General features: G+C 41.1%; 1 protein-coding gene across 2 annotated transcripts; it reads left to right on the top strand.

The window, feature by feature from the left end:
• The first annotated feature begins 1,163 nt into the window (after positions 1–1,163).
• nacc1b (nucleus accumbens associated 1, BEN and BTB (POZ) domain containing b) lies at positions 1,164–27,611 on the top strand. 2 transcript variants are annotated; one of them, XM_063475114.1, is made up of 8 exons: positions 1,164–1,234; positions 13,536–13,686; positions 15,731–15,973; positions 19,177–19,398; positions 23,094–23,553; positions 24,294–24,591; positions 24,753–24,850; positions 26,867–27,611. In XM_063475114.1, exons 2-8 carry the CDS (start codon positions 13,561–13,563, stop codon positions 27,193–27,195), a joined length of 1,776 nt encoding a protein of 591 aa, XP_063331184.1. In that variant the 5' UTR covers positions 1,164–1,234; positions 13,536–13,560; the 3' UTR covers positions 27,196–27,611. The 2 variants fall into 2 exon arrangements, with proteins under 2 accessions (XP_063331184.1, XP_063331183.1); XM_063475113.1 differs by lacking the exon at positions 1,164–1,234 and adding an exon at positions 2,793–3,589.
• Positions 27,612–27,654: the final 43 nt, after the last annotated feature.

Below are 27,654 nucleotides of genomic sequence, written 5' to 3'. Positions count from 1 at the left end.
GCTAACAATAAAATAGCTGAACTGAATTTATTACAGTATTGCACATTTTGCATTGTAATACATTGTACAACAATCCTACTACTACTACTACTACTACTAATAATAATAATGATAATGAAAATAATATAAATAATTATGATAATGATGATTGTAGTATATGTATGTTTGTGTGTTCACTATTGCATCCCAGACAAGTGGACCAAAGTGAAACTTTGCATAAACACTGCCTCGGGCAACATCTATGCCATATATAAATATTTGATACAATTCCCACAATCTTATTTATTTATATACAGTAAACTTGGTTCTTGTTTCTCAGATTAGATACAGCTTGTATTTTGGATTAACCTGTATTACTTTAACATTGTGTGGTGGTAGAAGAACATCTCCTTTATTTCCCTGTTACATCAGTCTAAATGAACACACTGTCAAACTCAATCCTGAGATTGTCCTTTAGCTGACATGCAGAGAGGGCATGTGAGCACAGATCTCTCCTGTGAGCAATTTGGGGGGAAAACCCCCCCCCCCAACAACCTGAAATTAAAATAAAATAAGTACAGCAATGGTCGCATCCCATTTTATCCCTGAAACAGAGCTTCAGCTCTCCTGGTGAAGTGTAAGTTATACCTGATTACCTAAAGATGTTTTTTGTTTTCTGTGGTGTTTGTATTTCACCTGGCTACAAATATTTTATAGGTTACAACTTGAACAGTAGAGCGAATGAGTTACACTGAAAAGCAACATATTGCATATACAGCAGGCTTTCTCATATTCACTATCAAATATCTACCATCTGCTTATTGAGCGGTTTGCAGCCAGCTTCCACAAAATGGGACATGGTTGACTGTAAATGGGAGGAAAAATAAAAAATAGAGGGTTCTGCTTCTACTGTACGCACACGAGCCTGAACATCTGGATGGGGGCGCTGTGACAATGAATGCCCAGAGAGCGTGGCGCTATACATCTGACACAGGAGAATTATAGAGTTAATAGTATTTGGCATGACAGGGAGAGAGAGCGGGGAGCGCAGTGCCGTGCCTGAATGCAGTCTCATCCTGTTTAGTATTCACTGTGCGCAGCGCCTGGAGGCCCCGGAGGGCTCACCTGCCCGGAGTCTAGACGCACTCTCAGTACAGATCAGACAGCGGGGATCGAACCGCCGGCCCGGCAGGCTTAACGTCCGTGCGGTGTCGGGCATCGGAGGGGAATTGGTTCCAGCACCAAAGACACGCCGGTGAGTGAGTGGGGTTGAGTGGGTGGACTGGTGGGTGGGGCTCAGACGGTCGGGTCGGCTGGGGACGCTGCCTGTCTACCTGCCCGCAGCGGCGCGTGGGCTCGAACCCGTGATCCGTTATTCCTTCGGATGTAATCTGATTACCGCCAGTTTTAATGCTGTTGGGCTACATCTGTCTTTACATTACCCGTGTGACTATTTCTGTCTTTCTATGCATTTCTACCTGCTTTCTAAATTATTTCTGTCTTATTTAACCATCTTTCAAAACGAAAAAACAAAACAGTTTAGCCTCGTATAAAACGAATAGAAGCGATGAAAAAACATCTATGCATTTTGACATGAAAAAAAATCGCTATATCTTTAAATGCAGAAAAATGTAAACTTTGCTCAGCATTGTCTGCACTGAATGAAAACAGAGTGAGTGTGTGGGCGAGCCTATAATTTACCCCTTAACTTGTTTTTAAAGGCTTTGGAGACAAATTAAAGATTTGGTGAGGTTTATTTTGATTACCACTGAGGTAAACTTTTTTATTTTACTTTGGTTTGAAGTTATGACATCATGCAACTCTGACTTTTTTTTATGTAAAGACACTAATAATACATCAATAGGAGGGCTAGTCATTTTAGATTTGGCACCTGTGAACTGCTGACATTATAGCACACAGTAAACAAAGTGCCCAATAAAATAGTGCATACAGCCTCTGTGTGTGTGTGTCTGTCTGTCTGTCCATCGGTAGCTCTGCGATCTGTCTGCAACCCCTGGGAGAGTTTCAAAAAAATCCCCGCTCTGCTCCTCTGCGTCCTCCTCGATAGCTCCGCGCTCTTCTCGCTGGCACGTGTGTGTGCGTGCGTGCACGCCCGCCATCCTGCGCGCTCGCAAAGTAATGTATGTGTATGCGTGCTCCGCTGCTGGTTCACGGCGTACAGTCACAGTGAATGAGTGTCTGTAGTGAGGCGGAGGGAGACACTAGACCGCTTCTGCTTTGCTCCTCCATTGAAACACTTTCCAGCGAACACAGCCGAGGGGTGAGTGGAAGCTCAGCGGGTCACCGTGTGTAACGGTTCGGACTCGGCCCGTTGGGGAGGGTGGTTGGGGCGGGTTTGCTAGTTGCCCGTGCCCACCACTGCGTGTTTGTATGTGCTTACATTTCTGTGGGTGAATTTAGATGGAGGGGTGGTGTATGGGACTTCGGCGTTTTGTTGAAGTGGAGGTTAGGCTATTGTTTTTTAGGGGAGTGGGGTGGTAAAGTTGTGCTGGCTGCTATGGGGGATGGGTGCTTGGGGACAGACCAAAACTTTAACCACTTCACACCGGCACCACTCACTCGTCGCCTCGGGCTGCCCCTGGGCGACTGTCTTCTCGTGAGACCTGTGCTCCTCTTTCTCTAGCATTCCTGAACTTTCTCAAAAACTACCTGAGGTCTGAGCGAGGCGTGCATTTATTCCCCTCTTCCTTTTAAACATTGCTGCATTTGAACGACGCTGGTAGTTGCTTATTTGTGTAATATCATGGCATAGGCTGCTGTCGGTAAATGGGTTAAGATTTTACAGCCAGCCCCCTACTTTCCTTTCCCCTCCTCTCCTCTCCTCTCTCGCCATGCCGGATCCATCCGTCTGTCTCGCCCACAGTTGCAGCGCATTTGTGTCCCGGGATGACCTGTTGATGTCGGCTAAAGATGGAGTGCCAGGATCGCCCTCCGCTGTAGACCCCCCGCTTCTCCTTTAAAAAATACCTTAAGAATCTTAGTTCCTCAGAGTGAAGATAGCCCCGCGTGGTTCCCGAGTCCGCTTTTTGGTGGAGATGCAATAAAGCATTTATTCGCTGTGATATAGCATAAGCGACATTTTGGAGGGGGAACAACGCGTGTCTGTCCCATGTCGGTAGCTGCCATTCGGCCGGAGGAGGAGGAGGGAACTCGGTCTTAACGGACATCACACCGCGCTGGCACGGAGCGGAGGGGAGACGGGAACTGCTGAATATTTTAACCCCCCCCCCCCCCGACTATTTTTGTGCCACATTTCATACCCCTGGTCCCCCAGACGATAAACGTGTGTGTTGAGGGCAGTTAAAAACCATCATTGACATTCAAAAATAAAAAAGAGGAGCTCTCTCGTTCTCCTTTTTTTTGTCCATTTTCCGCTGCCGCCCCCTCCCTCGCTCCCTCCCTCCGCTGAATGCACGCACACACCGGCCCGGGCCAGTTGAGGACTCCCAAATCCTACCGGGCATCGAGGCTGGCACACGGCGGGGCACCGAGAGCTCTCTGCCCGCTCTGACTGCCCTGCTGCACCGCTGGTGGCGGCGGGCTGTTTCTCTCCGAGGCGTCCGCCAGCGAGACTCTGCGAGACTTTCATGTGAGATTAATTGATGTATAATTAATGTGTATAAATGATATGTCGGTTTTGAAGTTTCTGCTCTAGTCGTGCTCAAGGGAGGCTACGACTATAGCCACATTGTGATGCCTGTCTGCACACGAGTTTCGGCAAATACAGGATTTCTAGCCCCAAACGGCTGCAAACTAAAGGCCACCCAAGGCTGGCGTTTATTACACGTGATTTGGAGCCTTGTTTGTGAGTTGTGTGCATATGTGAACTGTTTTTACTTCTGCCAGTGTTAGCCTTAGCTTTAGCCTGCTACTTGCTAACAGGCCACCTTTAACCTCCCCAAACCAGGAAACTGAATATGATTAGGCAGTGATTGATATTGATATCAAAAGCCCGTGTTCACGTGGTTGCTCGGGTTTATTATCTGGCAGCAAAATGACTGCGGTAATCTAATGTTGGTGTTTGGGTATTAGCAGCAGCATGTGGTTAGTTTGCATAAACTTGAGTATTTTCTTTTGCTTTATTTTTGGTGCTGGAAAACAATTTTCAAAGTTGCAGATGATTGAAACACACACGCAGTCACACACTCTTTTTTTTTTTCTTGTGGAGTCAAAGCACATAATGGGGCACATGGGGAATACAGGGCAAGGGTCAAGTAGTGTGAGTTAACTCTCCTTTTCTGTTTCTTGGAAGTTATTGTGACCTCTGACCTGTGAGGAGCAAAAGGTGCCTGGTAGATATCCCTGTGTGACATGACATGTCAATGAAGCAGTGTGAATGGAAACCAGCTTGCATGAAAAAAATGTTCTGCTTTTAAAATGTTGAAACTTTTATCAGCATCACCAGCATATTATTGTCATTATCAGCAACTGTGCACACTGTCACTCGATGCGTTCGCTGCTTTATTTTTATTCTTTTTGTCTTCGAATACTGTGGGGAGATTTTATTTATTTATTTTTTCAGCAGACATGCTTTGTCTTGGCAGCTGCTTATTATTCATACGATTGCACATATTTACACCTGGAAACAGCCACAGACATCTCACCATTGGTCGCTGAGATGCTCCACTGGGACATTTGGCAGTTCAATTGCTTGCTCAAGGCCATGGGAAGTGCAGATGTTAGCGGAGCAGATCGTGCATTTTTAGTGCCATAGAATCAGAAACAGTCATTTTTAGACTTTCTTCGCCATCAAAACACTGTTTTGTAAAGACAACGACCCACATTTCCCAGTAAGATCGTTGTGTTCTGATTAAAGTAGAAGTAATGCGTGTAAACAAATCCTGGATAGGACCCAAATTGCGATGAGTAAATATCACTCGGAGCCTCTACAGTTGAATTTTAATTGCACTTATTCAATGCATATTGATTTCTTTACATCGACACAAGCTGTCAAGCCACAATAACGTGTCCAGGTACAATAGCAAGGCACAAACTAACTTTCTTATTGCCAAAGCTTTATCGATTCAAAAAGAAAAGGTAGGAGAAAACTAACCTATATACAATGCACTCGGTAACAGAGACCTGATATAATGAGACTGTTTTTTACAGAACAAATTGTACAGAGTGCTCCCAATCCAATAATCCGTCTGTGATCATAATTGTCCTCGTACAGAACAGGACTGCACAATTAATTAAGTGTAATTATATTGCCGAGCAGTTTACACAATTAATAAACATAGTAATATTTAGCAATTTTAAGGCATTATATTCCACTTTATGTGGTGGCTAGTGTTGAAATCTATCTCTCTCTGTATATAAAAATGCTGATAGCCAAGGCTGATCTGTGCAGGTTAGATCAAGCCTCATTAAAACAAAAATTAAAATGCTTTTGATGTAATGTGTGGCAGTGGAGTTGTAAGTAATCACATTTTACTCTTCCCTTTCAGCCCACTGTCATAGTTTTCATGCCTGCATCAATCAGATTTAATTAGTCACTATAAACATAATTAATTATGATGGCCCCCTATTCTCAGCGCTGCCCTTATGTAGGCGTAAGGCAGGAGCTCAGGACTGCTTTAGTCCAATTTGTTCACCCTTTATTTTTCAGCCAGTGAAGGTTTGCTGAGCGTGCATGCCACAGCAGCACCCTGCTTCACATTCACACCTGGAAGCTTCACACAGTACAGCCACTGCCTTTTATTACCGGCCAAGGAGAAGCTCAACTGAAGGAGTTATGGTTTAAAGGGAAAAATCCACCTCCAGATATGGTATTGTTTTGTAATTTCGATGGAAGCCATTCCAGGAGTGAGGTTAGTTTGTGAAAAGTTGTAATTTTCTTGTTTTGTTAACCTTAGCTTTGCAAAACCTTCTTTGTCAACGTTTCCCAGAAGGACTCCCGCTGATTAAAGCGTTGGTCACTTTTGGGCTGTATGCTGAATGTGCAGTTATGAAGTGGGTTTGGAACTAGAGGCATTGTCATGTGTCTTGGCTTGTTCTTATGACAAAGTTATAGCTGTTGTCACCACTTCAGCAAAGTTAGAGGTATTGCTGCAGATCCGATTTTTGGGCTGAATCTGGTTGCATGGAAATCTGTATGTCTGCCTTTTACGCACTTTGTGTTATTGTGAAAGAGCAAGTCAACAAAAAACAACCCACCCAGTAACAGTGGAGTTAGTCATTTTTTGAGGTTATTTAATAGAAAAAAAAAAATGTACTCATCAATATACATACATTAGTGAACAATTATGTCTTCCAACTAATTGATGCATTCTCCTAAACTTAAAAACTTATATCAGTCAATTAAAAAAAAAAATCATTAATATAAATTCAAAATACATAGGAGTAGGTTTGTGGTTTGTGGAAGTCACCATGTTCCCTCACGATATCCTAAAAATCACACTTTCCCTCTGATAAACAGTTTGATAAGATTTTTACGTCTCATGGAAGTTTATTCTCTCCAGAGACTCCAACAAAGTTACTTCAGGGATAGTTTGACTACCAGTGGCTATTGTGGCAAAAACCACAATACGGTGATATGGCTGTCATCAGATAGAAGTGATCTTCTTTGAAACACTGACCTGTTTCCTTATTTTTTCACAAAGTTTTACAGCCTCGTTTAGATTAAATAAGGGTAGATGCTTTTCAATCAGCATTGACAGCTGAGGTAAACAATGGATTGATAGCTTTCCACAGATAGGGAGAAACTGCGGGGCAGAGCCGGTCCAAACTGTTACAGAAACATGCCAGCTGGCCGCAGCATTCATGGGGTACGGTCCTACAGCAGTTTGGATCATGGAGTTGAATTGGGAGGTGTAAGTCAAATTTTTACACACTCACTTTTAATTTATGTAAACTTTGTTGTTGTCACTTTGACAGTTGGTCAACTTTTTTTTTATCTACAAGAGAAAAACATGGACATATACATGGTATCAGTATTATATGAGTATTTGGTTGTTTTTTTGCCCATTTATCATCAGTTTATGTCCAGTTTCCTTGCAAAGTGATGCTTCCAATCTCTTTGTAGGTTTATTTGTTGTATGATAGTTTTTTTCAGGAATAAAGTGTATTGTGAAGTAGGCAGATTCTGTTTTTCGATCACTGCATTTGAACAAATCAAGTTGGTTGTTGGTTTCCTGTTGAAAGAACGAACTGATGGTGGCTTGCTTTAGCAGCATGACCCAAAGGAAAAAGCTGTCCAGCATAGTCACAACAGTCTGTCAGTTACAGACTTGGGACCATGTCGTGCTTGCTTGTAAGATTTCCATCTGTGTTTGTGGACCAATTTGGAGTGTAAGCCATTGTTGCCTTTTCTCAGCTTCAGTCTGGGACTTCATGAGAAACGTAACACTTTTTAGACAAAGAGCACTGTGATATCTTAATGTTAGCGACGAGGAATAATGTTAGTTCCAACATTAACAATATTACATTATTATTAGTCATAGGCACTAGGTGCTGCCTTAATGAGAACCTAACAGTTGCCATCAGTATGTGTACTGGCCAGGTTATGATATCTGTTTAATATGTTAGTGTCATTGAAATTGAAACTTCAAAATGTCATTTGGCATAAAACTTTTGATGTTGGGAACTTTAGAGAACCTTATTTGAGCCCCCCCCCCCGTAGCTGCTATTTTGCTCCTTTTGTTTGAAGTCGCTGAATGTCATTGACTTTCTCTGGTCTCTGGTTGCCATGTTGCTGCTAGTCGCTTAAATAAGCAGATTAAAGTGAACAAAACCATTCAGAATTTGAGTGCATTTTTAAGATAGAAGATCTTAAACACACATAAAGGCACAGTTAGAGATGTAGTTAGTAAAGCAACTGCAAAGCTGCCACTTTCGGTAGACTAAACAATGTGATATGTGACTATGTGGTTATAGAGGATTTCTCTCAGGGGATCTAAAAGTCCACAATTTGTTCCCTCACTGATACTTCTTCAGAACAGAGGTAGTGTATGGAAAGTCCATAGCCTACGTCTTTTACAGCTACATGTTATGGCCTTGCCTCCTGCTGTATTTGGTACGTCAGTGAATTGTCTTCAGTACATTTGCTGGGTTTTCCCACAAGATATGAAACTGGAAAACATTCACTTTCTGTCACTAACTGAGCTCCACCCACTAAACATGTATTTGCCATTTATGAGCATTAAAAAGGGCTATTGTGCTTGAGTTAAGTGACGACGGAATTTCCTGTAAGGGGATACATTTTGTTTATGATGGCTATAAGCCCTCTGCCCTTCTTTGTTCACTCGTGGCTGAATGGATAACTACCAAAGTGTAGTGCTGGGGAAGTTATGCATCAGCATTTCTTATTCGGCATTTGTCTTTGCTGACTTAATATTGTTCACTACAGCTGCACAACAAATCACTTGTTAAATCAGATCATGACTGTAATCACTGGAGATACTTGGAGTTTGACTTACTGTTTTAACTGGCCTCTGGCTTTAGAAAATCTAGATGGAATACTTTGGCCAAACCCAGATTGAGAGTAAATAGCAAAAAGTAAGGCTGGGGAATCAATCAAACTTAACTTTGGCCTTCATCAATTATGAAAACAGTATGATAATCCAGTGCACCCCTTGTCCATTGCTTTTTTCACTTCCTAAAAGCCCACATTCACTTCTGGCCAGGCTGTAGAATATTTCACATTAACTAGAAAATTATGATTGAATTTTAATAAAATCCACTGTGCAAAGACATTTTTTTAAGTTCATTTAATGCAGAATGGCTTCGAATCCTGTTTGAAGGCAAATGACATGGCATAAGAGCATGTGCATCACCGTGGCTTTTTACTAGACAAAGGTGGAGAAAAGCTGTGGTTCTTATGTTTGTTGTCTTTCTTATTTTTTGTCATGTTGGTTCTGTTGTGATTGTTGTTGTTGTTGTTGTTTTTTTGTTTTTTTTTGCCTGTTTTTGATTTCTGCTTATTGCAGTTTTAAACTATTTCACATGTGATCCATTTTGTCATATAAAAGGTAAACTTAATTTAATCTACCAGAAAAGTTTGTTCTTGGTTATTAAGGCAAAATACCCTACATTCCAAATAATCATCACAGTATTGTATGATGGTGGCATTTTGAATCATTTAACATTTACCTAAGACCTGAGTACGGTGTGTACTCAGGTGTAAAGGCGGTTCTGCCATTCCTCGGTAAAGTAAACAGTAAGTTCTTTATAAATTAATAAAGAAAGCCACAATTAGCAGGCCGTGTGGCGTGGTGGTGAAGGAACTTGTAGTATAAAGTAGCTAAATGACAGTCAAATTGTCTTTTTTTATTGTAAACCAGAGATGAATAAATATTCTTCTATAACATGAGCTCTTTGTGATTTGATGATGTGTCTACATAATAAAACTGTACTCAATCTGTTTATGACCTCAAGTGAGGGAGGTTAATCAGACTTTAAGAAATAATGACCTACAGAGTTCTAGACCTTTTCAAGATTACAATATATGTCAGGTGAGCAATTTCTTATTATCAAGATGTTTTTTCTATTGATTCCAGCTGATGAAGTGATCCAGCAGTTCTGTCAGATGTGTGATGAATATTAGATCAGAGTTAAGAAGACTAGAATAGTACATGATTCACTGTCCCAGAGACAATGATTTTGACTTTTTAAAAAGTCACTGAAAGGCTTTGAAACGTGCTAGGGACAGGCATGTTTGGCAGTAAGTTGTTATGAAAAAATCTGAATCCAGATATTGAAAACTTTTACAAGAAATTGAAGTACCTACCCTATAAGCTCTTTGCATCGGCGCACTTTGATGATTTATGCTACTACATCCAGGTTTCCATTAACATTCCTGTGACAGTTCAAATAAGCAACATGGATCAGTCACACTTTTCCCATTCTGAATGGCAGGTAGTTTTTTGTGTCAAGGCTAGAGATGGGAATTGATAAGATTTTGTAGATTTCTTTAATGTGATGTGCTTATTGATCTGGTTCTTTATCAATTCTTGGCTCAATTTTATGTGAGAAAATGAGTACAGCGAGGTTTTTTTTGTCAGAACAACTCCTTCATTATCTAAAGTCCCAAACAGAGTACTGCCTAATGCTAGCTGTAACATCAGTCTATCCATCAGCATCTGAGGTGGAGGAAGTGAGAGCATGTTTGTGTGGCATTTGTTTTAATTTATAATAATGGATTGCATTTATATAGCATTTTCTGGGGACCCAAAGCGCTTTATAATTCCACTATTCATTCACTCACTGGTGCAGGCAAATCACAGTTGTAGCCACAGCTGCCCTGGGGCCAGACTGACAGAAGCGAGGCTGCCATATCGCGCCATCGGACCCTCTGGCCAACACCAGTAGGCGCTAGGGTAAAGTGTCTTGCCCAAGGACACAACGACCAGGACAGAGAGTGCTGGGGGATCGAACCGGCGACCTTCCGGTTACAGATGAGCTTCCCAACCCTCTGAACCACAGTCGCCCCACAATTTAGGCTTTAAGCATGGTGCTAATGTTATTATATTTCAGCTTATTTAGTGCCAGTTACCACTGAGCAGCACTGTTGGGCGACAGTAGCAATAGCACTTGTTCTGCATGTATTTAGAGCGTCACATACATGGAAGTGAAGCTCACGTTGTGTGTAAGATGTTTCAGTATGTTGCTGGTGTTTCCATCCCTACTTGAAATAATCACTTTGCAGTCATTGCAACAACCAGAACTGTTCTCGTCTTTCTTAGTGAAATCAAGTCATGCTCTGAGCCACTTCTTCCTCTCTGCCATAACTCCTTTATGTGGTAGCACTAGACACGTGTATGAGGTTGTTTTGCAATCAAAGTGCACACTGCCAGCGCCTGCAGGCATTGATAAAGGAATTGATAAGCTCAGAGGCATAGAAATCTGATACTTTAAAACATTTGAAACTATTTCTCAATCGGCACTGGTTCTTAGTTCCCTTGAGAACCTCTTGCATTTTCTTTTTTAGTTCTAACTTTAGGGAAAGTATTTTACATCACAAGTGAGACCTTTGAGTAAGGCCTCAGTCATACAGGCCTAGAGACCAACCATCTGGTAACTTCTAGTCGCAAGGAATAAATGTGACAAGCTTTGACAAGCTGGGGAGGTGTTTCTCGCAGTTGTTAATGGGAACCTTGCTTCAAAGAGGCACATGGTGCTGTTGTTTTGGTTGCTAGCAGGTTGTTGCAGTTGGCAATAGTTTGTGTGGAAGATGTTGACTTGCTATTCAAGCTACTCACAAATCAGGAGACAATCTGTGAAAAAAAAAAATTCGCCTTAGAAACACAAGTTGTTCCTCAGTGCTACAACCTTTGCTTAGAAATCACCCTCTCGCTTTCCAGTTTGCAACACAACTTTATTTGCAACTTTGAAATCAAATGATAAACATCTGCAAACTACAAGCAGAGGTTGCCAGGTTGTTGCCAACTGGTCTCTAGGCCTGTATGACTGAAGTCTAAGTTACTCAAAGGTCTCGCTTGTGATGTAAAATAATTTCCCTAAAGTTGGAACTAAAAAAGAAAATGCATACATATATGGTGATTGGTCAACTGCACACTGCGGCAGCACTGATGACTGACAAAAATAATCCACGTAAAGTTTAGCTGTGTAATATCAGTGAATCATCATGTAGCTGACCAAAGTAAAAAAAAAACACGCAACACTGACTAAAAATTTAGCTTGCATTTCATGTTAAATTGCTATGTTGGGTTTCTGCACTGGGTAAAGCAATGCAGCGAGAAAATGAAGAAACTGCTGCAGCTGCACTATTCTGTCCACGCCACATGTAGCATAATGACGTTATACTGGGTGTTTCACGCTTTATCTCGTTGCAGTTGTTGTTGCTGCAGTGTCAAATGCCATTATGTCATGTTAGCATTTTTATTAGTGGTTAAAATGAAAACAGAAAAAACGCTGTCCAAGGTAAGTAGGTCTTAACAGCTCCTAGATCCCCACCAATAAAGGATTTTTGAGACTGATATTGATTTGGTGAAAATCTGATATATCTGCAAGTATGTTTTTTATTATTTCAGACACATCTTAACAAAACCTGTTAAATTTATTTATTCTATAATGCTCTGTCCCAGGCTTCGCAGATCATTTAGTTTTTGTGTATTTTCCTTTGTCTGCCAATAGATGACCAAATGGCTAATATTGACCGATAATATCAGCCCGCCAAAAAATCGGTGGACCCCAAGTAGTTACCCTTTGGGAATCCCAAGAAGTCTTTGTTCGAAAAACACCTACAGTGGATCTACTGGACAAAGGATGTTAAATATAGAGGTGCCTGGCAGGGGGAAAAGAGGAATCCCACAAAGGAGGTTCATGGATGTAGTGAAAGAGGACATGGAGTTTGTGTATTTGTGTGACAGAAGAGGATTTTAGGAATAGGGTGAGAGGGAAGCAGATCATCTGCTGGTGCAGCCCCAGAAGGGAGCAACCTCAAGAAAAGCTGTATATATGATATTTTTTAACCTCTAAGTGTCTGCTGCTGCATCACTGTACACACTCCCGCAAATGTATGAGGAGAACCGGAGTTAGAAAGCTGGTGTGTAGGTTCTAGGCTTGGTCTGTGATCCTCGTTCCTCCACTAGGAACTAATCAGTTTCCTATTAGTGGTTTGTTTGAGTTTGTAGCTAGGGTAGGAGCTCATCATCATCAGCTGCTCACCACACGCTGCGCTCCAAATACCACGATCCTCTATATAACGTATTTGTTCAGTAGAGTCGTGACTCACCTTTGTGCTCTCGTGTGTTTACTTCTGCTCTGTCATACTTGGCGTTCGAGTCGTTCTGTGTTTGTATTGTGCATTTATAAACAAAACCAAAAAAGTGATGACTTCAGTCATGAGAAACGCCGATTTTAGAGATAAAGTCCTGCTTTATTTTATTCCTTTTCTGTACTTTGACAGTTCCTCCACTTTTGATCACAAGCTTCTTTGTTGGATAGTGACGAAGACGAGTGAAATAGATGAGTTATGTAAGAGGCTGTGTTTTGACTGGGAAGCAACGACAAGAAAATAACAAAGTAGGCCAAAAACCACCAAAACAGTTTATTAACTGAGAATTAGATGTAATGAAACAAGGGGTTTTTTTTAAAGAAAAAAGATAAAGGCTTATGTAACTGTCGCTGGTGGCCCCAAATTCTCTTTCATTTGAAAGATAGAGTTTTGAATTAAAGTTGTTTACCAAATACTTAATTCATTAATCATCATACACTTTACTTACCCCATTTCTTTATTTTAAGTCTCTTTCGTCCCTCCTTAACTCTGCCTTGCTTGTGTTTTTTGCATATTTTCCAGTTCTTCTTTGCGCTCTTATCTCATAACTCATTTATTTGGTTTCCTTTGCTCCTGTTACGCTGCCTCATTTTATCGTCTCCTTTCCATCACGTCTCTCATTTTTTTCCTGTACCAATTCCCAACTCTCCTGACCTTCCTGCCAATTACCTGTATGTCCCCATCATCCCTTCATCTACCTTCCTTCCAGATAATTCCTTTCCTCCATCACCCTCTCCTTCCTTTTTAACCTTCCAGTGCTCCTGTTATCCTCACACTAACTTGTTTCTACTTCCTGCAGACCCTGTGGTGCTGGGCAGAGCGTTATGGCTCAGACGCTGCAGATGGCGATCCCTAACTTTGGCAACAATGTCCTGGAGTGTCTGAACGAGCAGCGGCTGCAGGGCCTCTACTGTGACGTCTCCGTGGTCGTCAAGGGACATGCCTTCAAGGTCAGAATTAAGTTTTTTAACGACTTCATTCAAACTAATATAGCTAACGACGTTTTTGTTTGACCTGAATACAGGCAGAAAATAAAAGCGCATATTTAAAGTTAAAAGTAATTTATCTTTTTATGTCTCCACATAGCTTACTCTCATTGCCAAACACATTCTTGTTGTCTGTGCACCCATCCATGCTGAATACAACTCTTTACTGTAATCTATTTACTTTGAATTTCTCCAAATTTGGCAGAAATGTGCACTCTCTCTAAAGTATGAAAGGATCTCAATGTCACTGTGACATTTCAAAAGATGTTTTTGTTTGTAACTCAAGAAAACTTTTACTGATTATGACAACATTTATGTTGGATGACCCAAATGCAAAAGCACTAGTGTAATTAATTTTTCAACATCATAAGCGAAAAAGAGAAGAAAAGATTGTGGCCATATTTCATCAGTGGACAGATAATGACCTGGTGACACTGATCTTTGGTGTCAGCCTATCAAATTCCTTTATAGATGTTTTTAGGGATGTAGTTGTTAGTGAGTTGTTATCAAGGTGAGCGAACTGATCTGTGGGAGTCATCTATTCTTTGCAGTCAATTCTGTGTTGTTCTGTGTTTGCTCCTGCTGGTGTGGAAGAACTCGACTGGCCTGCACAGAGTCCTGACCTCAGCCTCATAGAACACCTTTAGAATTAGTTAGAGCAGAGACTGTGAGCCTTATCATCCAAAAATCTGTGTCTGAACACACAAATGCACTTCTGGAAGAATGGTCAAAAATTTCCATAAACACTCCTAAATATTGTGGAAAGCCCTCCCAGATAAATTGAAGCTGATATCATATCAAACCCTATGGATTAAGAACTCGTTTTTATATGCATGTGAAGGCAGATGAGCGAATACTTTTGGCAGTGTAGTGCATGTCTGGAGGTATTTCACACATGTTTCACCAGTAAGTGTTCTTTTAAGTTTGCAGTAACTTTTGACTTAATGCAAACTGCACAGCATGGACATATAACTTGACGGGACTGAGAAGCTTTGACACCTTGCTTTTGCCGTCCCTTCTCTCTCACTATGTTCAGTGTAACACTTGTTGGGGAGCTTTTTTTGCACTCCATGAATATATTTTCACATTATCTGTCTCTTGTCAGCTCCACTCCACATGCTAATTATTACTATGACATACCAATTCAATACATTTCTATTCTTGGGTGTATTTATTTGCCGCAGTTTATTTTACAAAGTTAGTGTTTAAGTAGAGCCTGATGTTGGCTTACACATAAAGACTGACTCCCAGTCTCTTCCTCAGAGTGAATACAGCTTATTATTTTGACATTGGTGTCTGACAGCTACTCACTAAATGGAAGATAACCCAAGCCAAGGTGTCGTATTTGAACTGGAAAAATCTCAGCCACTGCAACCTTAGTCTTCTACGTATGAGTCTAGACAAGCACGGATGTAAAATGCAGCTTGACTTGGTTCACTGAGAGACACAGCGGCAAGCTGGTAATTCTAGGTCCTCGTGTTTCCTTGTTGCCAGAATGTGCAGATGAATTGCCTGGAGTACTGTTTGTGCATGTAGTGTCAGGATTTTGGTGAGAATCTCTTGGTAGGATAAAAAAACGATGCCTCGGGTCAAAAACTAATAGTCTCAACATTTTTTGAGCTTCCTTTGTCTGCCTCTCCTGATCCCATTAGTCAATAAATTGTTAGTTTTGGACTGTTTAGTGCAATTTGACATCATAACCTGAAGACACTAATTTTGGCAGTGCTTCAAAAGTTACTGTTGAGCAATACGTGAAGTTTCCTTTACAACAGGATGCAATTTTCATGCTTTCCATTAAAATAAATTCAACCAGAGATTAACAATAAAAATGTATTAGTCTTCTTCTGTTACTACTTTCCTGTTTGTTTATGTCTTCTACCTTACTGACAACAAACATGAGCAAGTGCAAATCTCCACATATGGATGTTGATATATACTGTTTACTGCATCGGAGTCGATGTATTTTTAAACCCTTACGACTTCACTACCCCTGCTGTTTACCCCTCAGGCCCACCGTGCAGTGCTGGCAGCCAGCAGCTCCTACTTCCGGGACCTGTTCAATGCTGGGGGGAAGAGCTCGGTGGTGGAGCTACCCCCGGCCGTGCAGCCGCAGAGCTTCCAGCAGATCCTGGCCTTCTGCTACACGGGGCGCCTCAGCATGAATGTGGGAGACCAGTTTCTGCTCATGTACACCGCCGGCTTCCTCCAGATCCAACAGATCATGGAGAAAGGCACTGAGTTTTTCCTCAAGGTAAGCTGATAATGAAGCAATCACGAATTGAGTCATTTAAATGTCTGTGAAAGTTGAATGCAAATGTAGAAGAGCATCCATAGGAACACTTCTGTGAATATGAGGATTATTTAAATGTAATCAAAATGAAGCAGATGTAAAAATAGCCGTTTCTGTGTGCTGCCGCCGTGTTACCTGTTGTGCGTGACATTATGCGTGGCATTATGTTGTGATGGGGGCGTCTCTGTTTGTAGACACGTTCTCGTGAATCGAGAATAATTGAAACGTCGTACTGACACTACAGGTTCCCTCTATAGTAGCAGATGATCTGATTAGATCTGGAGTGCCTGGCTGCATAAATTAGCATATTAATGAGGGGGACTGATTTCCTTGAAAGTTCCACTTAACACCTCTAGACACAGAGTTGATAAAATGCCAGCTATGTGCTAGGAGACCAGTAGAAAAACGATCAATACAACAAGATTTGATACTAGAAAAGTCAAAAAGTATCATGCAATCACAGTTTACTGTTCCTAAAATGTTCATTATTTGTAGTTTTTTTTACTCCATCAGCTATTTTGGCAGAAATTTTTGATAGAATTGTTAATACAATGACCAAATAGTGCTAAAAATGAACGATCTTTTAGTTCCCAGTAGTGTTGTGAAGTTAAATAGCCAGGATGTCCATGTTTGATTCTTTATTACTAGATTTACAGTTGTCTTATACGAATATGTTTTTTCTTCTCCTTGGTTTCTGTGAAACTAAAGTGAATGTTTCATACATTATGGACAATTTTTTTCAGCATTATAATTAGAGATGGACCGATCCGATATTACGTATCGCTATCGGTCCGATACTGACCTAAATTACTGGCTCGGATATCGGAGAGAAATAAAAAATGTAATCCGATCCATTAAATATCACAAAAGCACCTCAGAAAACTTGCGACATGGCGTAACTCAGCTCATAACCGTAGCACGTCGGAGAGCAGCTGTGGCGTGTGAGACCTGTCGGCGGTCTGGTTGAGCATTTGGAGCCTCGCTGCCAACCCGGCATTTCATCTCCGAGAAAGTTATCCCAGAGAGAAGTAAAGCAAGTGTGTAAGTTCATTTCTGAATGTTTGTAAAGCATTCCCGCGTTAAGCTTAACAACCGATACATGGAGCGACTGCCTCTCTCCCCCTCCCTCTCCTGTGGCTACTTCAATCATGAAACTGATCAATGATCAGCTGATCGGCTTTTCTTTCGCGAGTCCGTCTCTCTTGTTTGTTTATCGCATACTTTGCACCAGAAAGAGGAAACCAGCGGCTAAACAACAGCAGCACGCTTAAGCTTGATAAGCTGTTATTAGAATTTATTTAATATCACTTTCTACACCAGGATCCTTTTCTACTTAGCTGACGGCTGGTAACTGTGCAGGGGCGGGTCTAGCAAAGTTTAGCCAGGGGGGCTGATAGGGCATTAACAGGGAAAAGGGGGGCACAAAGACATACTTTTCTTTCTTATTCTCATTTAAAACGTCTAGCTTTTAATAAATAATTGAATCTGAATCTTACAACCAAAGTTTTAATCTGATGTAAAATGTATAGAAGTCCATTACTGTATATAGTAACTATTAAGTCTAATATACCCTAGTAAGCTATAGTACTTTTGGGAAGATACAATCAGTGCAGTCTGCAATTCTGTTGAAGAAAAATGTTGAATCTATTTAATTATTGTAGAAAAATAATTTATTTCTGTGCATTTTTTTTTTAATTTTTTTTTTTTACACGTGCATTAAATTAAAGTTGATTACGTTGATTAAGCATCACGAGGCGGAGGTTGGGGGTTGGTTCCCTTTTTTTTTGCTGGGAGTTGGCAACCCTATTAGTTTAATATTTCTGCTAAGTACTCTTTAAAACACCAGAATAGGAAGGATGGTGCAGGTTTAAGTTTATTAGCTTGATGAGTGTTGCTGAACTATGAAACATTTTGAGTGCAGTATATTTTTTGAATACAGGTATAGCAGAATAGCTTTAGTGTTATGTTTTTTTAAAACTTGACTATGAACTTATACACAATGCAGCAAGATATTAAAAAACAGTTTTATTAATTAAAAATTACACTATATCGAATTCATATTGGTATCGGCAGATATCCAAATTTATAATATCGGTATCGGACATAAAAAAGTGGTATCGTGCCATCTCTAATTATAATATGGAGACTGTCAATTTTGAACTCCAGGACTTTTCGCTTAATTTGATTATACTGCTTTAGATTGTAACCACAATAACATGAACATATTAACCTTTTAATCAGCACATATTTTTCAGATATTACTATTTTATTGTTAAACTATTACTGTAGCATTCCACTGCCTCATTGATGGCTTTACAGTAAATGCTGTATGGTCATTTGTTTCTGGCTTCTTTGTACCATTATACATGAACTTCAGGTGTGAATTACTTTGGTCATTTCCATAGATTGTGTATAGAAGATTAGCTAGCTAGTGCTAAGTAACATACAAATAAAACAGAATGTTTCTTCTTAACTGAGGTGAAGTGCAAACTTCTTGGACAGACTTTTTATTAGTTACTTCTAATAAAATGACAAAATATTCTGATAACATAAGCTACACCCCTAATTTTAAGCCTTAAAGAAAAAGAATAGATCAGTGATTTTTTTCCCCCCCGCCTCATAAAAAATGTGCAGTTTTTATGAGGCGGGAAATGATGCAAAGACTCCAGCTCTGTTTGTTGAATCACCTTTTTAAGGATTGTTTTCGGTAATTTAATATTTGGGTGTGTTAGGACGGAGGATCAACTCAATTTTGGAGTGAGCCTCTGCTGTCCACCAGAGGAACTGCAGGTTTTGTAATACAAGTGTTGGCTTCATTTGTTCAGGCTCAGCAGGATGCTTCCTAATGTCATCATTTACGTTTTTTATTACTAAATTATTACACCACTGCTGCCATGTGTTGCCTGAGATTTAAAACAGAGTGCTAGACACATTTTTGATACCGTATTTGAGAAATGTTAAGCCCAGCTCCATCAAACAACCAAGTTTCCCTCAGTAAATATTTAATATATGTATATATTTAATAGTGCTGTCTCTTTCTACCTGTCTTCAGTGCTACCGACAGATTTGAGTAGATACCAGACATACAGTATGTTTACAGTAGATTTACCCTTCTAATGGCATAATATGTTTTGTTCATATTCATGAACCTTTCCCCACACCAGGTCTCCTCTCCAAGCTGTGACTCCCAGGGTCTCCACACCGAGGAGACCCCATCCTCTGAGCCTCAGAGCCCTGTCACTCAAACAGTGGGAGTGGGCGGAGTTGGCATCGGTGCTGCCACTGTAGGGAGGCCCGCCTCCTGCCTGACACCCCTTCCCCTCGTGTCCAAGGTGAAGACTGAACATATAGCCACAACACCTCAGCCAGCCCCACAACCACAGCAGGTAGGTTTGGTCTGGGCCTTGCTACACAACCCCACATGTTTTTGTCTTTTCTTTCTTTTTTGGCGGACGAATCATAATCTTGAAATGAAGTAAGAGTCCAAAAACTTTCCGAGGAAGGAACATGAATTTTTTTAAAGGTCAGACTCCTTATTCGGTTACTTCAGCTTCAGGAGTCAGATTACCCTAATAACGAAGTATATGTACTGGATATGTTCATTTCTTTTCATTGAAAATGGAGGAAAGCATCTGTTGTGAGTTCCAAAAATAGTTTTCATGTGATGTCAAGTGCTGCTAATCTGCATATCTCTTTAGGGAGAGGATGACTACGCTGTGAGAGCAGTGTGATCATCATCACATACTTTTGGTATAGATAAGCAAACATCATCATATTTGTCAGGTGTAGCGTTTCCCCATCAGTGGCAGATTTAACGTTAGTTGCGTGTGAGACGTGCGATCTTGTTAAAGCTGATATATTACATGTTACTTCTTATTTTCACTTAACATTTCAGACCTGTAGACGTCAGCCTTTTTCCACCACTGATTTGTTTTTACAGTTAAAAAGACAACAACAAAAAAACCAAACAGAGACTGAAATATTGAATATTGAAATAGTGTCAAGAAAGCAGATCATCAGATATTTTCAGACGATTTAGAAAAATAGCAAGAGGGCTGGTTATTAAATATAATTATTTTAATAAAAGTTGGGCACAATTAATCAGTTTCTGTTACAGCTTGTGTTATGATTTATTTATGTGATTGTTAAATCAGGAGTGTTAACGTCATTGGAGTTCATATTTGAGACAAATATTCCCATTTTTCTTTTAGTGTAAAGAAGTACATTTTGATTATTTATTGACACATTTAATGTAATTAATTTTAAATAATAAACTTTATATAAAGCAAATGAACAGCCTGAGATTTGCATTTAGTCATTCTGCTGCCAAAACTACATGCAACAGTCATAGATCACAGAAACGTGTCCACACAGCTTTTTATTTTTGTTGTTGTTCTTGTATTTAACGATCTTTGGATGATAATGTATAATGTACCAAGGCAATGGGCATTAGTTTTCCACAGATATGTAGAGATAGCAGAGGCAGGCCGATGAATAAGGTTGAGGGTTTGCAACACATTATATTCCAGAAAGTACCACAGTTGAACACGTGTCGTAGAATTGCAGAAAATGTAACAGTATCTTTCATTTTCATACACTTATTCTCTGCAAAGCCTTCAGTGGACTGGATTGCCCCCCTTGGAAGGCTGATTTTGGCCTTTGGGTCATATATTTGATACTCCTGATAGCTCAGTCACATATTATTGGCTGTGTGAAATTGTGCCTTTGTGCCCTTCCATCTCAATTCATCTCAATTAAAAAAGCAACAAACAAAACAAAAAAATCTTAACTTGACCTGAAAAATTCCTGGGAAAAGAGTCTTTTTCTTTATAAAGAATTATGCAAAATTTCAGATCTATGCTGTCATTAAAAAATACTTTAAGAGATGGTTGTGGTGCTGGTATTATGTCTTCATGAATATGGAGAATCCCTAAAATATTAGGATGTCCAATCATTATCAGCAGATCTGGGGGCCTTTAGATGACTGATATTGAATTCACAGCTTCTCACACACGAGGCATATAATATTCTTGAAAACTGATAAAGACTTTCAGAGATGTTAAAGCTTGAATAGAGAAAAAAGCATCCACCATCAGTGTGACATTCCCCAGGTATGACACCATGTGCCAGAACAACTCTGTTCATAACATATGCAGAATTTGTGATTTGTGTTTATTGTCATTTTCTCAGTGTGAATTTTTGAATTACAAACGGGGATGCAGGGTAGCATGGTGGCGCAGTGGTTAGCACCGTTGCCTCACAGAAAGAAGGTCCTGAGTTTGACTCCGAAGATCATTTCTACATAGCTGAATTATATTGTACTAAAAAGAAAACCCACCCCCACCTTCATCTATTGAAATCCTTTTTTGAGAAACTTATGACCATAGCGACCTGGAATTTTGTACTTGTAAGAAGTACATCTTCCCCTGTCTGAGATGGTCAGTGGGAGGCATTTGACGAACTGACAATGAGCGGCTGAATGAATGTTTTTATCTGAAACCCATCTCGCTTCATTACAGTCAAATAATTTCTAATAACGAGCATGTGTGCTCTATTTCAGCTGAGGCCGGCACCTCTGTTCAATATATGTGCATTAAAAACTAGAGATGGACCGATCCGATATTACGTATCGCTATCGGTCCGATACTGGCCTAAATTACTGGATCGGATATCGGCGAGAAATTAAAAAATGTAATCCGATCCATTAAATATCAAAAAAACACCTCACAAAACTTGCGACACGACGTAACTCGGCTTGTAACCGTAGCACGTCGAAGCAGTGTGCTCACGTGATCGAGCGGCTGTGTGTATTTGTAGCCTCGCTAGCAATCCAGCATTTCATCTCCGAGGAAGTTATCCCAGAGAGAAGTAAAGCAAGTGTGTAAGTTCATCTCTGAATGTTTGAAAAGCGTACCTACGTTAAGCTTAACAACCGATATATGGAGCGTCTGCCTCTTCTCTCTCTCTCTCTCTCCTGCCGCTACTTCATGAAACTGCTTAATGATCAGCTGATCGGCTTTTCTGTCGAGAGTCCGTCTCTCTTCTTTGTTTTTGGCCCACTTTGCACCACAAGGAGTAAAACAGCAGCTGAGCAACAGCAGCTGAGCAACAGCAGCGCGTTTAAGCTTGATAAGCTGTTGTTAGAATTTATTTAATATTACTTTCTAGACCAGGATCCTTTTCTATGCAGCTGACGGCTGGTAACTGTGCAGGGGCGGATCTAGCAAAGTTTAGCCAGGGGGGCCGATAGGGCATGAACAGGGAAAAGGGGGCACAAAGACTTTTCTTTCTTATTCTCATTTAAAATGTCTCGCTTTTAACAAATAAATAAATAAATATCTGAATCTTACACCCAAAGTTTTAATCTTGTGTAAAATATATAGAAGCACATTACTGTATATAGTAACTGTTAAGTCTAATTTACCCTAGTAAGCTATACTACTTTTTCCTTTGGGAAGGAACCATCTGTGCAGTCTGCAATTCTGTAGAAGAAAGATGTTGAATCCATTTAATTATTCTTGAAAAATAATTTATTTATTTGCATTTTTTTCACCCTGCATAAAATTAAAGTACTAAAGTGCTAAGTACTCTTTAAAATACCAGAATAGGAAGGATGGAGTAGGTTTAAGTTTATTAGATTGATCAGTGTTGCTGAACTATGAAATATTTTGGGTGCAGTATATTTTTTACATACTGGTATAACAGAATAGCTTTAGTGTTGTTGTTTATTTAAACTTGAGTATGAACTTATACAAAATGCAGCAAGATATTTAAAAAAAAAGTTTTATTGAGTGAAAAACACTATATCGGATTCATATCGGTATCGGCAGATATTCAAATTTATGATATCGGTATCGGTATCGGACTTAAAAAAGTGGTATCGTGCCATCTCTATTAAAAACGTGCTGCCAGAACCTCCAGTGATATTTGTTTGATGCTGCTTGAGATGGGAAACGTACCATTTGTACTCTAAGCCACGAAACCATGAAATGACATTTGTTTATTGCTGTGTTTTATTGAGTGTTCCAGTCAGGCGCTGGTTTATAACCAGCATGTTTCTCTCCCTCTCTCTCTTCCTCAGCCGGAGGGCTCTCCCTACTCTGTGGTCTGCACCCCTGTGGCCAAGCGGCTATGGGAGGGGGGTAACCGTGATGGGGGAGGGGGGTCAGGAGGGGGCGGGGGCGGCGGGATGAGGAAGGCCGCACGCTACTCTTCCTCCTCCTCTTCCTCGTCCTCTTCTAATACAATAACCCAGGACGCCTCTGGCCGCGGACCTGCCGCTAACGCCTCTCTGGTGGGCAGTGGAGGCAGCGCTTTAGTGGGAGGAGCTGTGCTTAACAGTAACCACAATAATAACAACAACAACGGCGGCACCCCAGAGGGTACGAGCCCGGGCACCCTGAGCCTGTACACCAGCGACTCGCCCATCAGTTACCACGACGATGAGGAGGAGGATGATATAGCAGATGAGACTGAAGAGCAGTACAGACAGATCTGCAACATGTACACCATGTACAGCATGCTGAACGCCGGAGCAGCAGGTAAGCGCTGACGGCAGGATAAACGCATCAGCGGGTGAGTTCATTCCAGGGTTACTGTGCAGCTCCGTCTAAAAGTTTCCTCCTCTGATCTCTGCAGCGCTTGTAGTGTGTTTACGAGTACGAATGGTGGAAAGTTTGTTTATCCAACTTTCTCAACAGTGGAGGATGTTAGCGAGAGCGAAATGTTCAAAACACTGAAACCACTGAAAGCTGTGGTCCTGCTTTAAGTTTGTGAACTGTTTATGGTCTGCTTGATCACAAGTTTGAGGACAATCACATGGAGGTTTGAATGGAACGATGGTGTATAAAGTTGGTCGAACGGTATTTTGTTACATGCCAGGAATTGGAAACTGGGGCACAGCGAGGTTTGTTGTTTATTGAATGTTTTAGGATCAGACTTGAGACTGAAAAGTTCGAAGGAGCAGCATCATGTGCTTATAGTAAATATGTAGTGGTTTCAAACAAGAAGGACCATTAACAGAAGTACATTTAGAATTGGATGTTAAAAGTTTATGGCTAACGTGTATGATTGACCGCTCTTTTGATGTAAAGCATTATGTGATTCATTCATGGCCTGCATCCAGTTTTTTAACATCTGAGAGCTGGCCACCTTTGTAATTCCCTTTAGAAGTTTTGTATCACTGCTGAAAAGCTGTTGCTACTATATTAAATTTTTAAATGATCCCTAACCCTCATTGCAAAAAAAAAGAAAGGTAACACTCGATCTTTCCCTTCCTCAGTTGTCGGGGAGCGGGTGGAGGCCCTGCCAGACTTAGCCCCAGACTCAGGGGGCGGGCGGGGGGGCAGAGGGGGGCGGTCCCGGCAGGAACTGGCATCGCTGCCCGCCGAGCTCATCAGCCAGATCGGAAACCGCTGCCACCCAAAGCTGTACGAGGAAGGAGACCCGGCTGAGAAGCTGGAATTGGTGAGCGGCACCTCTGTGTTCATCTCCCGCGCCCAGCTCATGAACTGCCACGTCAGCGCCGGCACCCGCCACAAAGTGCTGCTCAGACGCCTTCTGGCGGCGTTCTTCGACAGGTCAGTGTCTGATTTTGGGGGGTTATTTTTGTAAGACTGATATAATAAAGATTTTATGGTTGATCATTTTTGCACTTGTTGACAGCAGACAAAGATGTGCATTGTCCATTCAAGTATTTTATGTGTTGATGTGTATTTTTGTTTTGTTTTAACTTGCTCAGGAGCACTCTGGCTAACAGCTGTGGAACCGGCATCCGCTCCTCAACCAACGATCCCAGTCGTAAACCTCTGGACAACAGAGTGCTGCACGCTGTCAAATGTGAGTCATACAGAAGACGTACAGTGTATGTATACCTAGAGTTACATGCATAGACTGTATAAGGAAGATGGACGTAGCCGTTGGGTTGGAAAAGTGAAGCCGAAATGAAATTGCCTTAAACCTCAATGTGCTAGACCACGATGGTTTCTGGTGACTAAAATGTCAAAGTTCAGGGTTCTGCGTCATAGACTGTATATAAAAGATGTACACAACCCATTGTAACCTTTTGTGCCATTTTGAAATGTTTTGTTAGCTTTTTTGGTCACCGCTGTCTGTTTCAGTTTGAAGCAAGAAGTGACCACATTTAAACAAGAGGGTAATGTGCTCAGTTATAAGCTAACGCTAGCACGAAGGATTGTCATTGACATGGCCCAGATACAGATACCTGCTAATTAATGCTAAATAGCACTAGAATTTCACTCAATTCACTGAATTAACTGCACAGAAAATAAGGAGACTTGTCAGATATTTATAGTAGAATTTCCTCAAAGTACACCAACACCTAGGGCTGTGCGATATGACCAAAATCTCATATCCCGATATTAAGACATCTATCGTCCGATAGCGATATAAATTACAAAAATGTAACATTTTCTGTAAATTCTGTGAATCTCGGGCAGCTAGACTTGCATAAAGTGTTTCCAGCTGGGCGTCGCGTACTTGGAGTCGAGTGTTTTAACTGATGCATGAAACTATACATTTTTAGACATAGGTTGTAACGGCCGCCGTTTTCTTTGTGAGTATTTATTACACAGCGTGCTGCGGGGAAAAGCCTGTTCTAACCTTTGAGTCTAAGGTTTATTTTTTTAGCACCTGACGGCTCTTTTTTGCTTCTCATCCGTAAATACTCTGCATCTTTCACGTGATTCAGTTTATTTTGAAAAGTCTCAACAGGATCTTGAGCTTTATTGTGAAAGGTTTATGTGGAAAATAAACAAGCGGACACGCTGTGGTTTTACCGTCGTTGTTGCTAACGACAACCCATAAAAACAAGCGCTTGTCTGTCTGTAGTGAGGTTATATTAAATATAAGAGAAAGAGAGAACTTTAAGAAATTAATATAGCCACTACAGTGACCATCAAAATGATGAAAAAATATTGCCGTAAACAGTTTATTTTGCGACACCACGAAACAAACAATAGCGTAAAATGAAACGATAGACGTTTTTATATCGTCATCCGATATATATCGTTATATCGAACAGCCCTACCAACACCAAAACTCCATGTCTAGACATCCAGTTAAGTGACTCAAATTAGTGGCTCTGAGGCCTAGCAGAGAGCTGGAAGCTACAGTCGCCTTTACCAGCGTCAACCAGTCACATAAAGCAAGCACACCCAGAGCTTTAAACGCTAATAAATATGAGGGCAAACTATAACAGTTGTTATGAAAATGTGCATTAGCTATAGAAGACAAATTGGGCTTGGGAGTCTATGATACTTGCTTTTGGAGCCAGCCTCAAGTTCAGTTCAATTCAATTCAGTTTTATTTATACAGCGCCAAATCACAACAACAATCGCCTCAAGGTGCTTTATATTGTAAGGTAGACTCTACAATAATACATACAGAGAAAAACCCAACAATCATATGATCCCCTATGAACAAGCACTTTGGTGAAAGTGGGAAGGAAAAACTCCCTTTTAACAGAAAGAAACCTCCAGCAGAACCAGGCTCAGGGAGGGGCGGGGCCATCTGCTGGGACCAGTTTGGGTGAGACAAGGAAGAGAGAACAAAAGACCTGCTGTGAGAACCAGAGATGAATAAATAGTATGATGAAGTGTACCCAGAGGTTGCCCTTTGTTCAAAATTAAAGTCTACAAATCAATGACGTCACACTGGCCTATGTTTATATACAGTCTATGATTACATGTCAGTGAGATCTTGGAGCTGCCAGTATGCAAAGCTGCAGCTTTAGAATTTAGGCTCTAATGCGTTTCTGCGTTTCTCTGCCATATGTTTTTTTTCTCCCTTCATTTCCTTTTATTGTCCCTTTACATACTCTTTGCCTCGCTCCAGTCTACTGCCAGAATTTCGCACCGAGCTTCAAGGAGAGCGAAATGAACGCCATCGCTGCCGACATGTGCACCAACGCCCGCCGCGTTGTCCGCAAGAGCTGGATCCCCAAACTGAAACTGCTGATGGCCGACAGCGACGCCTACTCCGCGTTCCTGGCCGACAGCGTGAAGATGGAGGCCGACGCGTTGGGGACGGAGCAAGGTTTCGACCCCGCCTCACTGGAAGCCGTGGCTGCAGCGGCAGCAGCCAACAACAGCGAAGCGGGAAGCGGAGCCACACCGGCAGACGGCCTGCAGGGGGCAGGGGGAGATAGCAGCACTTTGTTTTGAGTGAGTGAACGGACAGACAGATAGAATGGACAGATTGATGGAAGGAGGGGTGGAATATCTCTGGGGTGATGAGAACAGAACGATGGCCACTCTGGTCTTGATGACAGTAATCACTCCTCCCCTAGCCCGCTATATGTTTGGGGATCTGTTTCTTCAGTTTGTTCTGCTTGCCTTCCTTTGTTTGTCCACGTTTCTGTCTGTCTCCACAGCTCAGAATGAATCTCTGCAGTTTGTTCTTGAATGCTCTTGTGGAGAGAGATGGAAAACCATGGTGAAAGGTAGCAGAAGGAGGTTCGCTCCCCCCCAGTTCCTCATCCTTCTGCAACCTTTAGAAACCTGATTGTTTCAGCCTTTATTTTTTATGTTTTTTAAGAGTGTGTACTGTCACTAAAAACCTTTTCTTACCATAATCGATCACAGACATTCCCTAGGGGAAGGGGGGGTGGGGAGGGGAAATCC

Source organism: Pelmatolapia mariae, linkage group LG6 (genome assembly GCF_036321145.2).
Source record: "Pelmatolapia mariae isolate MD_Pm_ZW linkage group LG6, Pm_UMD_F_2, whole genome shotgun sequence".
In the NCBI taxonomy this organism is placed as follows: Eukaryota; Metazoa; Chordata; class Actinopteri; order Cichliformes; family Cichlidae; genus Pelmatolapia; species Pelmatolapia mariae.
Note: the sequence above shows the minus strand (reverse complement) of the source record. Positions and strands in the feature narration are given on the sequence as shown.

Bases quoted from the DNA above. Each gene is read 5' to 3' on its own strand.
- nacc1b (XM_063475114.1), top strand. From the start codon at position 13,561: ATGGCTCAGACGCTGCAGATGGCGATCCCTAACTTTGGCAACAATGTC. The intron at 19,399-23,093 runs GTAGGTTTGGTC...TCTCTTCCTCAG, and splicing joins CAGCCCCACAACCACAGCAG to CCGGAGGGCTCTCCCTACTC. The intron at 23,554-24,293 runs GTAAGCGCTGAC...TCCCTTCCTCAG, and splicing joins GCTGAACGCCGGAGCAGCAG to TTGTCGGGGAGCGGGTGGAG.